This window comes from Coptis chinensis, chromosome 3, assembly GCF_015680905.1.
Source record: "Coptis chinensis isolate HL-2020 chromosome 3, ASM1568090v1, whole genome shotgun sequence".
Taxonomy (NCBI): Eukaryota; Viridiplantae; Streptophyta; class Magnoliopsida; order Ranunculales; family Ranunculaceae; genus Coptis; species Coptis chinensis.
Genome location: NC_141458.1, coordinates 98713987 through 98727070, shown reverse-complemented (window position 1 = coordinate 98727070; position 13084 = coordinate 98713987). Strand labels below are relative to the sequence as shown.

At 35.2% G+C, this 13084-nt stretch overlaps 2 protein-coding genes and 1 non-coding gene across 30 annotated transcripts in view; all 3 read left to right on the top strand.

Moving 5' to 3' along the window:
* The first annotated feature begins 53 nt into the window (after nt 1-53).
* TRNAA-CGC (transfer RNA alanine (anticodon CGC)) lies at nt 54-126 on the top strand. Its single transcript has one exon. It is a non-coding gene; the product is annotated as a tRNA-Ala (tRNA).
* Nucleotides 127-3180: 3054 nt separating this feature from the next.
* LOC147512034 (uncharacterized) lies at nt 3181-4039 on the top strand. The gene is made up of 2 exons (XM_086599439.1): nt 3181-3894; nt 4005-4039. The coding sequence occupies exons 1-2, from the start codon at nt 3198-3200 to the stop codon at nt 4037-4039; spliced, it is 732 nt and encodes a 243-aa protein (XP_086455565.1). The 5' UTR covers nt 3181-3197.
* Nucleotides 4040-7966: 3927 nt separating this feature from the next.
* LOC147512033 (aminopeptidase P2-like) overlaps nt 7967-13084 on the top strand; it is a 32022-nt gene continuing 26904 nt past the window's right edge. For 13 of the 28 annotated variants that reach the window (XR_015219587.1, XR_015219588.1, XR_015219584.1 and 10 more), the window contains exons 1-6: nt 7967-8431; nt 8521-8560; nt 9442-9593; nt 10127-10710; nt 11575-12541; nt 12721-13017. Coding sequence is in view for 3 of the 28 variants with exons in the window: in XM_086603619.1 (XP_086459745.1) it covers nt 10139-10327; nt 10689-10710; nt 11575-11663 (300 nt within the window). In the remaining 25 variants the exon portion in view is untranslated. Of the gene's footprint in view, nt 8432-8520; nt 8561-9099; nt 9177-9441; nt 9594-10126; nt 10711-11574; nt 12542-12720; nt 13018-13084 lie in introns of those variants that run through there. The other 15 variants (XR_015219568.1, XR_015219566.1, XR_015219582.1 and 12 more) reach the window with 14 other exon arrangements.

The following is a 13084-nucleotide window of genomic DNA, read 5'->3' as shown; positions in this document are numbered from 1 at the left end:
AAGTTATTATTAGTAGTATAGTAAAGTGTTATTAAGGAAAGGTGTCCAAGGCCGGGGGTGTAGCTCATATGGTAGAGCGCTCGCTTCGCATGCGAGAGGCACGGGGTTCGATTCCCCGCACCTCCAACTCAACTACAAAGAATGTTTTCTCATGATTTCTTATTTTTTGTTGTTTGAATAACTAATCATATCAAAGCATATAAATTGTCCCTAAATTGTTAGAACACCCAACATGATTTTTAATAAGTCTTATAGTTGGTAGAAATATTGTTATTGATGATCTGTTACATTATTTTCACATTATATTGTGCTCTTTTTAATAGGTCTCATTCACTTGGTTTATTTGGTTGCTTAAATTTTCCTTTTTACTTCATCATCAACTAATCCCCATATTTAGCATATACTCAAGCTTCATGAAATGGACTCAGTTTAGTTCTCATTTGAAATAATCCAAAACAATTTGTATAAGCTACTGAATGTACTATGTTAATGTCATTTATATTATTGGGGGATGGAGACTAGGAACTCTTCATTAGTAATCATTAGATTTTGGACCAAGCATATGCCCGGCCTCTTTTAGTTATTTTGCATAATAGGATGATTTTTTTTTTAATCTAATTTCATTTCAAAATTTTGGACTTTGTAGATAGTCCCTAAACAATTTATTATTGTATACATTATATATTACGGATGTTAGAGAAGTCCCACATGGTCGGACCACTATTTTAGATATTACAAAAATTGAATTCTTTCCCCCATCAAAGAAAAATGTGAAGCTATCATCAAGTCAAACATATACATGTCCATCCAATGAAGAACATCTTTAGCAATGACAATTTTTAAACTGCTTCATAAAAACTTATTGTAAAACATTTAACATAGGTATAGTCCCCCTCATAATTGCCTTTTTTAAAAAAAGAAGTTTTTACACTCTCTAATAGCAAAAGTACCAAAGCCATACAATGTGAAAAACTTTCTTATCATGAACTATAGTGATAAGAAAATTTAACCTATAAAATTTAACGTTAATACCTGCGAAATTAGAAAAAATAAATAGGGAATATTCGTAAGAAATAATGCATGATAATGAGTAACCAGGGCCGACTCAACCATATTGCGAAATATGCAGTTGCTTAGGGCCCCGAATATATTTCAATCCACTATTGCCCTATTTTTTCATATGTTTTTTTTAACTGTTAGCTAACAATAATACTCCCTCGTCTTCTCCACATTTCCCTCACCCTTCTCCAACAACAAAAAACACTCCTCGCCTATCCATAACTAATAAAGGTGTAGAATTCTTCTTCTCTTTATCTAGTTTTATTCTTTGTTACAATCAATATTAGCCATGTATTTACAATCTATATGAACTTTTAACTTTTATCGCTATACACAATCGTATGATGTATGTAGAATCAATATTATTGTATTACAATCTACATGAACTTTTATCTTTAACACATGAAATACTTAATTCAACAAATCACAAGAGTGACGAGATCTAATAAAAATTAATGTGAAACAAAAACAAAAGGATGTAAGGAAATTATATTTTCTTTCCTTCCCCTAAATATGGTCATTATAGGAAATCCAATATTTTAGGATATATGCTAAATATTGGTTTCTATCTTGCACAAGATTGTGCAATATCCTCTGCCTTGATGGATGGCTGAAATTAAGGAAATCCTGATTGGTAGAATCAGTCCTCTCTCCACCTATAAGTAAAAGCTTTTGTTCATCACAAAAACTTCACTTCACAAAATTCAACACATTAAGATTTGTAGGCAAGGAGAGAGAAACAGATCTATTCTCTGGCGATTAAAGCATTTAATCAATAACAACATCAGACAATATGATTGACAAGCTCTCTGCATTAGGATGTCTGGAGGTGACATTTAAATTGTTTTTTGATTAATCCTATATGTGATTATTATGTAGTTCACGATCTTAGGATTCATGCTAAGAAATATCTAACATGTGGTATCAGAAGCTAGGTTTTAGAACACATGATAGTCCATTAGTTAGGATTACTTTGGATCGCCATAATCGGCATATGTTAACTCTGTTTTGTAGCAATTTATTGATCCAACTATTATGGTCTGCATAAATGGTTTATGTTTAATTTATTCCGCAATTTTAATTAATGCACGACTGTTTGATCGTGAGAAATCAATGTAATAGTTTAATGATAATATCATGATAACAGTAAGTAACAAAGCATGTTCTTTATCCAGTAGCACATGCATATTAACGTCTTCCGTTTTGATGATGAGCATATATTTTACAAAGTTGAAAGTTGTATTATTCTTTCCTACGGATAAAAGTTTGGTTATTGTCTGTTTTTGGGAGGTTCATGTGCATTATATTTTGGGTTGAAGATTAAAACCCTACTAATGGGCTTTGTGGTTCTACTCGTTCCCTTTATTGAATGTAAGAAGGTGCTGATATCATCAACTCATTAAGATTCCTTTGGGTTTCAACAGTTGCAATTTTGACCCACTATGATTTTTTATTCGTTTTTTATAGTTGAGGAAGAAGACATGATGTTTCATGACATCATCTACCTTTTTAAGGAATGAAATTATTGTTATGATGTAAGCTGTTTTAACCCAAAGCCGAGCCCATTAATGAATTGGGTATGGTTTGACCCTTACGCACTAGAGGAACCTGAATTGGTTCTGACCGGGATAGATCTGACCCATAATGATCGGGTCCAGTCTCACCATGTTAACCGGACCCTAACTATTAAACACTGAATTTTGGCCCTAGTAGTACCATCATGATGTTTAAACTACATATTGTTCAAACGCATGAAGCTTTTAATCGCCCACAAACGGATTATATTCATACGTCCAAACAATAATTAAGGAGTGTTTTGTTCGCACGTAGACCAAGGATATCCACAGATATTAATTAGGAGAAACATCACTCATTTTTTTTTATCACCTTGAATATGACGACCTTAGATGGTATAATGTGTAGAAGTTATGGTGACTACCCACAGGACACCTAAATTTTATGTCGTATATATTCATACACATGTTGTTTTAATTAAAAGCCTTATTGTATCTCTATTTGCAGTTATCATACCTACCAATCTAAATTTGCATGCTACCTCTGTCATTAAGCTCAATGGAACCAACTTCTTAGAATGGAAAGAGCAAGTTGAGTTCACATTGGGGGTACTTGAACTGCATATGGCTCTTCTTAATGATAAGCCACCTCCACTTACTGCCGAAAGTACCGCTGAGGAAAAGAATCTCCTTAATACTTGGAAGAGGTCTGACAGACTAAGCATTATGTTTTTGCGAATGACTATTGCTACCAACATCAAAACATCCCTTCCTAAATCTGAGAATGCTAAGGACTACATGCAGTCCATTCAAGATAGGTTTAAGATTGCAGACAAATCCCTTGTTGGGAAACTAATGGCAGATCTTACAACCATGAAGTTTGATGGCACTCGCTCAATGCATGAGCATGTCATTGAGATGACCAACCTTGCAGCAAAACTAAAGAATTTGGGACTATCAGTAGATGAGGCTTTTCTCGTCCAATTTATCCTGAATAGTTTACCTCCTCAATACGGGCCTTTCCAAATTCATTACAACACTATTATGGACAAGTGGACAATGAATGAATTGGCTATCAAACTAGTTCAAGAGGAGGCCAGGCTGAATCAACAAGGTATAAAAGTAGCTCATCTCGTTCACAGAGCTGGACACAAAGTTGGGAGAAAGCATAATTCAGGCCATAAAAGGGCACCACCCAGATCTAATGAGGCTAGTCAAAACCCCAAGAAGACAAAGAAGGAAGACGTATGCAAATTTTGCAAGAAACCTGGACACTTTCAGGCAGACTGCACTAAACGCAAAGAATGGTTCGAAAAGAAAGGTAACCCCATGGGTTTCATAAGTTATTTCGAATCAAATCTTACTTATGCTTCTTCTGATACTTGGTGGATTGACACCGGTGCTAATGTTCATGTTTCCAACTCAATATAGGGATTCCTTACGATCCAAACCACAAACCCAAGTGAGAACTTCCTCTTCATGGGAAATAAAGACAAAGCTCCAGTTGAAGCTATTGGAACCTTTCGTCTTGTTTTAGATAGTGGTTATTAGTTAGACTTATGTCAAACTTTTTATGTTCCGTCTATTACCCGTAATTTGGTTTCAGTATGTGCACTTGATAAAGTTGGTTATTTGTTTGAAGTAGGAAATGGTATTTCAGCTTATTCAAAAATTCTAGTTGAATTGGTTATGGAATTTTGATTGAAGGTCTATACAAGTTTCATCTTGATAATCAAATTGCTAAAACCCATATTACCCTGCATTCTAAGGAAACAAAACGAGAGTCATCTTCAAATGACTCTTATTTCTTGTGGCATAAAAGACTGGGTCACATATCCAGTGAAAAAATCAAACGATTAGTAAAAGATGGTGTCCTTCCGGAGCTAAATTTTACTAATATTAAAGTATGTGTGGATTGTATTAAAGGAAAAACAACAAAACACACAAAGAAAGGAGCCACAAGAAGTACCCAGCTTCTTGAAATAATTCATACAGATATTTGCAGACCTTTTGACGTTCCAACCTTTGGGAGAGAAAAATATTTCATTACCTTTATTGATGATTACTCACGCGTTCTTATTTTATACTTGTTGCATGACAAATCTCAGTCTGTAGATGATGTACAAGTGTTCATTACTGAAGTCGAACGACAACTAGACAGAAAAGTGAAAATCATAAGGTCTGGTAAAGGTGGTGAGTTTTATGGAAGGTATGACGAAATAGGACAACATCCTGGACCTTTTGCAAAACTACTCCAAAAGCTTGGAATTGTTGCCCAATACACAACGCTTGGTTCCCCATGGCAGAATGGTGTGGCTGAAAGGCGAAATCGTACATATATAGAAATGGTTAGATCCATGATGAGTCATGCTAACTTACCTATATCCTTGTGGATGGATGCTCTATGCACAACTGTTTATATCTTGAACAGGGTTCCCAGTAAGGTAGTTCCAAAAACACCTTTTGAACTATGGAAAGGATGGAAACCTAGTTTAAGACATCTCCAAGTATGGGGTTGTCCAGCTGAGGCTAGTTTAAAACGATTAGTGGTTACTTTATAGGTTACCCAGAAAAGTCCAAAGGATTTAGGTTCTACTGTCCTAACCATAGTATGAGAATTGTTGAAACCAATAATGCAAAATTATTTGAGAATGGCAAAATTAGTGGGAGTAATAAAACTCAAGATGTGATCATTCAGGAAATAAGAGTACATATTATTTTTCCCTCTATTCCGAAAGATGTTGGAAACCATCCCGTTGTTGAATCCACATGAAAAGAAATTAGATTTTAAAACGATTAGTGGTTACTTTATAGGTTACCCAGAAAAGTCCAAAGGATTTAGGTTATACTGTCCTAACCATAGTATGAGAATTGTTGAAACCAATTGATAAGCACCCAAAACTGTAATATTAAACCCCGAGAGACATAGCATTTTGGTCGATTATGTGTTTAATAATCATGTAATAATTATATTTTCGTACTTTTGCAGGATTCCGCAATTAAAATAAATATAGTGATAAAACATGCATCGAAGTACAGGAATACGGGAATATTTGAAGTTTCCCACTCAACTCCCGTGAAGCCCAACAAAGCCTGACTAGAGTCGAAGTTTCCAAAAGAATAAAACCAGTGCAGAGCGGGTCAACATATAAAGAAGCAGCAAACTTTCGAAGCTCAAATCGGATAAATCTAGATGCCGACGCGTTGGCTAGTGAAGCCGCCAAGTACGTGAATCTGGAATATTTGAAGTTTCCCACTCAACCACCTCAACCAACAAACGACTAGAGCGAAGTTTCAAAAGAACAAAACGGTAAGAGCTGGTCCACATCACAAAGCCCTTGAAAAAACTTAGTTAGTTTTAAGCGGAGTTTTCGGGAAAAAAAAGAAAAAAACCCGTGGGGGCAAAAAGCGGGTTTAAAACGGTCCACATATAAAAAAGCGGTAAAACCGATGATAAATAATATAATAGATAAAGAGTTTGATTTTCTATAAAAGTGGAAAAAATAGACACATAAAATAAAAATAATAATAATACAAATGAAAGAAAATTCAAATACATGAAAATATCAAATTATCATTACTCATCCAAATACTATAAGTTTTAGATTCAGTGAAAAACACTACTCAAAATAAGATACTACTAATTACCAACCATAATGGCATAATTAAGTACAACAAAAAGTTAATAACTTTAAAATTTTCAATTAATTATTAATAGTCCAAAGCAAAATAGAACGGTCTCAATAAGTCAATCTAACGCCCACTCTTCAAAAAGGTAAACTCCAAAAAGCGTTAAAAAAAAAAAAGTTTTAAACAGGAGATTTTCAAAATCTCGGTTTTAAAATTTTGGGTTTTAAACGGGTTTTAAAACGTTTTAAAACGGTTTTTAAACGCGCTTTTTAAAACCGGTTTTAAACGTTTTTGAAAAACCGGGTTTTATATTGGTTTTAAAACCAAAACCGAACGCCTTTGGCAATATCGGTTTGGCGTTTTTCAAAAACGCCGTGATTTGGTGAAATGGTCCACGAAGCTCAAATCGGATAAATCTAGATGCAAAAGTGAAGTTGCCAAAACTGAGAATCTGGGAATATTTGAAGTTTCTCAACCATGAAGCCCAACAAAGCGAAGTTTCCAAAAGAACAAAAAAAGGCAGAGCTGGTCCACATATAAAGAAGCAAAGAAACTCAAGCTCAAATCGGATAAATCTAGATGCCGACGTTGGTTAGTGAATTTTGCCAAATACACGTGAATGGGAATATTTGGAGTTTCCCACTCAACCACCGTGAAGCCCAACAAAGCAACTAGAGCGAAGTTTCCAAAAGAACAAAAAAGTCCACATAAAAACGCCAAATCGGCTCAAATCGGATAAATCTAGATGCCGACGTTGGCTATAGTGAAGGATCCACGATGGGCCCTCAAGATGAGGACAAAAATCGTAAAAACACCAAACGGCTCGGCATTTGGACACAAAGGTGGATGGTTTCAATTTGATACCAGTGGCAAAGGATGGTTTCAATTTGATAAGAGAGAGAAGCACGCACCATTCAAACCGGGTGGTTTGAATTGACATAAGCTAAAAACAAAACCTTAAATCAAAAAAGGACAAAAATTAAAACAGGTTAAAACAAAGTTTTGTTTGAACCATTCAATTAGCATAAAACCAAAATCTAAAACATTCACGGATCACTCCTCAGATCGCCTATATATATATGAGGGGGTCGCCTTCATTATTACCCCTTCAAAGATATTAATGCTTTAGCTACGCTTAGTTAGATTTTTCTTCTTCAAGATTTACATTTTGCCATTTCCAATTCAAAGAAATTTTAAATAATCGTAAGTTATTTTACCCTTAATAACAGTCATTTCTTTTCTAGTTTAATTTATGTCCTGCATTTATCTCTATTAGTAAAGTACACTATAATTAACCTGACCTTTTAAATTAGACCAACTTTTTATCTACCACTAAATACCCTTAATTAGATATTAAAATAAAATATTCAATGCTTTTAAAAAGGACTATTCCGTCATTTCGACTTTTATTTCCATTTATACCCTTAAGTTATAACACACTCACAAAGGAGTTTCGTGTAAATTCAGGTTGAAAACCAAATGCACGCACTATATGACTATATGAATTGTACGCCTATATTTATTAGTCATAAATAGACTTTAATTACCATAAATACAGCTCCTTCCCCCTTCCGTCTCCCCTATTTTGGTGAACAATAAAAAATCCAATCACTTTAATACCGACTTTAATAAGCCCCATAATTGTTTCTCTTCCCAAACATAATAACATGCCGATTACCCCATGCTCTTCTTGCTGCATCTGGACAACCAAAGAAAATTCCAATTCTTCAAAACAGTCCCAATTCTTAAGAACAAACAAAAAAAAAAATTATTGTGCCCCTTCATTTTCACCATCTTAACAAAGATATTGAGAAAGTTGCCACAATCAACTGTAGATCCTATGTTTTTCCTTCTCAAGAATCGAATTTGAGCCTTCAACGGCTATAGGTTTATTCTTTCCGGCATTATGCAGGTTTTCTTTGCACTCTGTTTGGCCGCTATGGCAGTTTCTCAAGCAAGTTCACTGGTAAATAAAATTATCTGTGATTCTCTAGAAGACAAAGCTATTCTCCCAAAAAGAAGACGAAGAAGAAGAAAAAACAAAAATACTAATGATTATGTTTTGGAGGCCCATCAATGAATATAGACGAGTTCATATAGTCTATACTCCGTATGTAAGGAACCTAATTAGTTTAAGGTATAACTTATGTGAGAAACTTATTGCAGAGTCCACAAGCAAACAAGTTATCCCTTTCCAGATTTTGGGAGGTGAAGCTCAGATAGTTCAGGTACTCTTTCCACTGTAATCTTTGATACTTAGTTCGTCATGTCTATAAATCTTGATATCAGTCCCATAATGGTGTTGTCTTCTTATTAGATTATGCTAAAGCCGCAGGAGAAGGTTATTGCGAAGCCTGGTGAGTAATTGATCATTATTACTTGATTTGGGTTTTTGGTTCGATAAATTTGCTTTTACTTTATTTTTGTATATGAAGAGCTTGACATATTATCGCCTTTCGTTAAGTTTAATAGTTTCTTCTTTTGTCAATAATAAAAATTAGGGATTCAGTAATCTTGATTTATTGAAATGTCTGCAATGTGAACAATTTCCTTGGTTGAAGCATATGCTTACTTTAAAATGTATTAGTTAAGTGATTAATAAGCTACGAATGCTCCTACTTATCGAAATTATACATTTGCTCAGTTAAGCATGATTATCTATATGGAAGCATACACAAGGATTCGATTCATTGCAAATCTGTTCTAAAGGTTTATTGTTTTTAGGTTAGCAGCCAAAGGTGTACAGCTCTGGTTGGATACTTCATCTGTGAATGCCGCAATTGTCAACACCTAAAGATCTGATTGTGTTAAATATCTTGCAAAACTTTTAAGTGAGAACAAAAGTGGAGCACTTGAAGGGCCAAATGGTCAGATTGCACATCCCCTGCAGGTGTACGTAATTTCCCCATCATCTATGGCCAAGGCAGTGAAAAACAAAGCTGAATTGGAAGGGATGCAGAGTTCACACTTGAGGTACATAATACCTTTTACGTGAATGTGTTATATATGATCCTGGTTTGAACCATGGTTCATGCACACAGCTCGCTCCTATTAAAAGAGATTCTTATCTCGGAAAAGGTGTAGCATGTCTCTCTTATGTATCTGTAGGTATCCGTATTGACAAAAGAGAGATGTATCTGACTAATATTTAGGATGTTTTTAACCATGATTTGAACGTGTACAAAAAATATGGAGAATCTTAACAGCATGAGTATAAGGTATTATATTTCATTTGTAGGGATGCAGCTGCTCTCTCACAATTTTGGGCTTGGCTGGAAGAGGAAATCCATGAAAATGTGGTATTAACAGAAGTAGAAGTTGCCGACAAACTTCCTGAATTCCGTGCAAAACAATATGGTTTTCTGGATACAAGCTTTAACACTATAAGTGGTACGCAAGTGTTTCATGGTTTTAAGTTGAAATATGGAGCCTCTCTATGATAATTTCATACGACCAATATATTTGCAGTGTCACAATGTTAATGCGTCCTATTGTTTATCCTATTTTTTACAAAGCCAGTGGCTTCTTTTTCATCCATATAGTGCAAGAAATCTTAGTGCAAATAAGCCATCAATTTTAGATGTTTTTGCATAGCTGCAGCTGTAGTCTATAGACTTGAGACCTGGGCTTTGAAGTTTTTAGACTCCTGATATCACAGGGGAGGAAAGAGTTAAAAGAACGGATGGAAAATATGGACTAGGAATAGTGTGAATGCTGAGCTATAGGGACATAGATCTGCCCGATTCTGGTCTAAATAGTCAATCCATGATTTGGTCACTAATATTACCACTCTTAATGCACACTATTTAGAATGAAATAATTTGTTGACAACAGTGTAATCTGGTTTACCAGTACAGTGAAATTTCTGGAGTCGCAGTTTAGTTAGCTTCAAATTTTGTTGACCATGGTTGATACCTTTTCAGGTTCCAGCGCAAATGGAGCCATCATACAGTACAAACCAGAGCCAGAGAGCTGTTGTCGATGATAAGAAACTGTTTTTATTAGACAGTGGCGCTCAATATGTTGATGGTACAACTGACGTAACAAGGACAGTACATTTCGGAGAACCAACTTCACGGCAGAAAGAATGTTTCACCCAAGTGTTTCACGACAGAAAAAAATTGGTATGTCTCACTTCTTTTTTTCCTGTCTATAGTCTTTTTATTTGCATAGTTGCCTTCAATAGATTGTAGTCGCTTTGAACTTTTTATTTTGTTGGTATATAATTGCTTTTGACATCCAAGCTTTATTTAGCATGACTTTTTTAGTTTCAAAGATTATACAAAAGGGAACATTCTTATCCGAGCCCTTAGTGCAGAAACTACGAACTAATTTTGGTATAGATTTCTGTAATAACATTCAGTTGGTTTTACAAAAGCTTCGGAATTGTGTCGCGTAATTACTGTAGCACTTTTATGGGTTCCACTTGATTAAGTTTTAGATTCATGACGCCACACCTAAGGTTTATGCTTCTTCAATTTTCAGATTAACTCCTTCAGATCAACAGGTAATATTTCATATATGTTTTAATTTTTTTTCCCAAATTTTATTTGTTCATGATACCCTGTTTCTTTCATTGTTTTATTTCCAATTTACTAAGATTTTATTACTTTTAAATATTGTTGGTTGTAATTCTTTATTTGAAGGTTTTTCTTCCGCACCGTTCTTTATATTGCTCTTTAATTATAGCAAGACTAAATTTTTTGTCGAGTGTGGAACAATGAGATACTTAGTATACATGTTAATGAGTGTGTGGAACAATAAGATACTCAGTATACATGTTAATGAGTGCGGGCATGCTTAAATCTTATCAGTCCAAAAGTCAATGAATTGAACCACTATATTGAATTGGCATGGAGCTATTTGTTGTTCAAGTTACCACATTTGATTATATGGTGGAATGGCGATCGCAGCGTGTAATCATCTATATCACATAAGGTTGCTAATGTAGCAATTCTTAATGCTATAACCAATATGTGAGCAGCCAATTGTCATGTGTATGATAAAACCATTGTGCCTCCGATGTTGAATTCGATTAGAGTCGCTTTTCCCTCCTAGAGAAATGCTCTCTCTATGGGTACCTCACACTGGAAGTGCAATCAAGAAGTTGTCAGTAAAAGTTTTGTATTCGACGTGTTGGCTTAGCTGCTCTTAAAATTGAATCTGCCAGTGAGTTATACATGATAAGCCCAACGAATGTGTATGGAGGCAATGATGGCACTCTTACTGCGATGTATCACTAACCTGGCTAAGTGATCAAGACCTAGACTGACAATAAAATTAGTTATGGCAAGTTTACTTGTGAACTTGCGTAATAGGATGAGTCTGCCATTGTCTCATCATTCTTTTGGTTATCTCATTGTGACTGCAGAGTTGCAATGTCTGAAGGAGTCTATCAAGAAGATGGAAGCTGAATATATAAAGAAAGCACAACATGATCTTAGAGCTTTTTTTTCCTAATTGTTTTAGAAAACAGCTTGGTGCATACTGTGCTGCAGAGCCATTAGTCTCATCATTTAGTGGTTGGTGTAGGTGCCCTTACTATGAAGTGGATTTTTTGAGCGGGAAAATCCCATATGGGTAAGTCCTTAGTCTGCTTCATGAGAATTTTATTGTGGTTATGGATACAAAGATTGGTGATGGGATTTAAGCATGTGTAACCTTACATGAAGAAGAGATGGGAATAAGTAGTCATAATGATGCAGTCCCAAGTAAAGAATAATGAAGAGCGCAATTGTACTATATCATTTTGCGATTCTTGATACGAAATCAGAAATAGATCCAATTGACAACTATGGAATGATCTTAGAAATTGTGCAGGGTGAGATTGAATTTCAGCTTGCTAGCTTCACGTACCCAACAAGACCAGATGTTCAGATTCTTCAAGACCTTTGTTTCACTGTTGAATTCGGCAAGGTAATGTCTTGAAGTCTAGTATAATTAAGGATTCTCATCTAAAGCTTCTTAATAACATATGTTGAAAGTAAGGGTGACATCTAAGAAGAAAATCAAAGCAGCTAAGATTGGAGTTAGATCACACATGTAAATATATATGCTTTAAAATCGAAATGGACTTTTCAAATTCATACATGTACAGTAGTCAACTGGACAACTTGCTTCTCCTATATATATTCATTTTTAAGACTGACAAACTTTAGTACTATCTAGACTGTCGCTCTGATTGGAGAAAGTGGATGCGGAAAATTTATCTTTTTAGCAACTCTTAAGGAAATAAATACACTTTTATTGGATAAGAATGAATTGATCCATCACATCCAGGCGGTTTAACCTTGCATTTTCTTCCGAGTAGCAGAGAGCTTTCGGAAGAATGGCACAAAGTAAGTTTCATTACAGAGCTTTTAGATAACGGATCATATGTTTATTTTGTTTTCGTTCATGATCATATCAATGTTTCGGTAGTTCGGTGTTTATGTTCGACTAACCCGACTTAACTGTATTTATGGTGTGATGACTCTCATGCTCATGGTCCTCTCCTCTGCTCTTTGCAATGGGGCAGAAAGATGCACATGTGGGAGATGAAGCCCAGTTTAAAAGAGGTGTCCTTACGTTAAAATACCCAATTGACTATGGGATTGTTAGCAACTGGGATGATATGGATAAGATATGGCATCATACCTTTTACAATGAGCTTCGTGTGGACACCCTGTTCTTCTCACTAAAACACCTCTCAATCCCAAAGCCAACAGGGAGAAAATGACACAGCTCATGTTTGAAACATTCAACGTCCCTGCCATATATGTTGCAATGCAATTTCAGACTGTGCTTTCTCTCTATGCCAGTGGTTTTACAACAGGTTGGTGTTTTTAGGATTTAACACAACCTTATATGACCTCCGATCCTATCGTTACGTTTGGGAACTA

Excerpts from the sequence above, each read along its gene's own strand:
- LOC147512034 (XM_086599439.1), top strand. The coding sequence starts at position 3,198 with ATGGCTCTTCTTAATGATAAGCCACCTCCACTTACTGCCGAAAGTACC. Across the intron at positions 3,895-4,004 it reads AGAATGGTTCGAAAAGAAAG|GGATTCCTTACGATCCAAAC; the intron begins GTAACCCCATGG and ends AACTCAATATAG.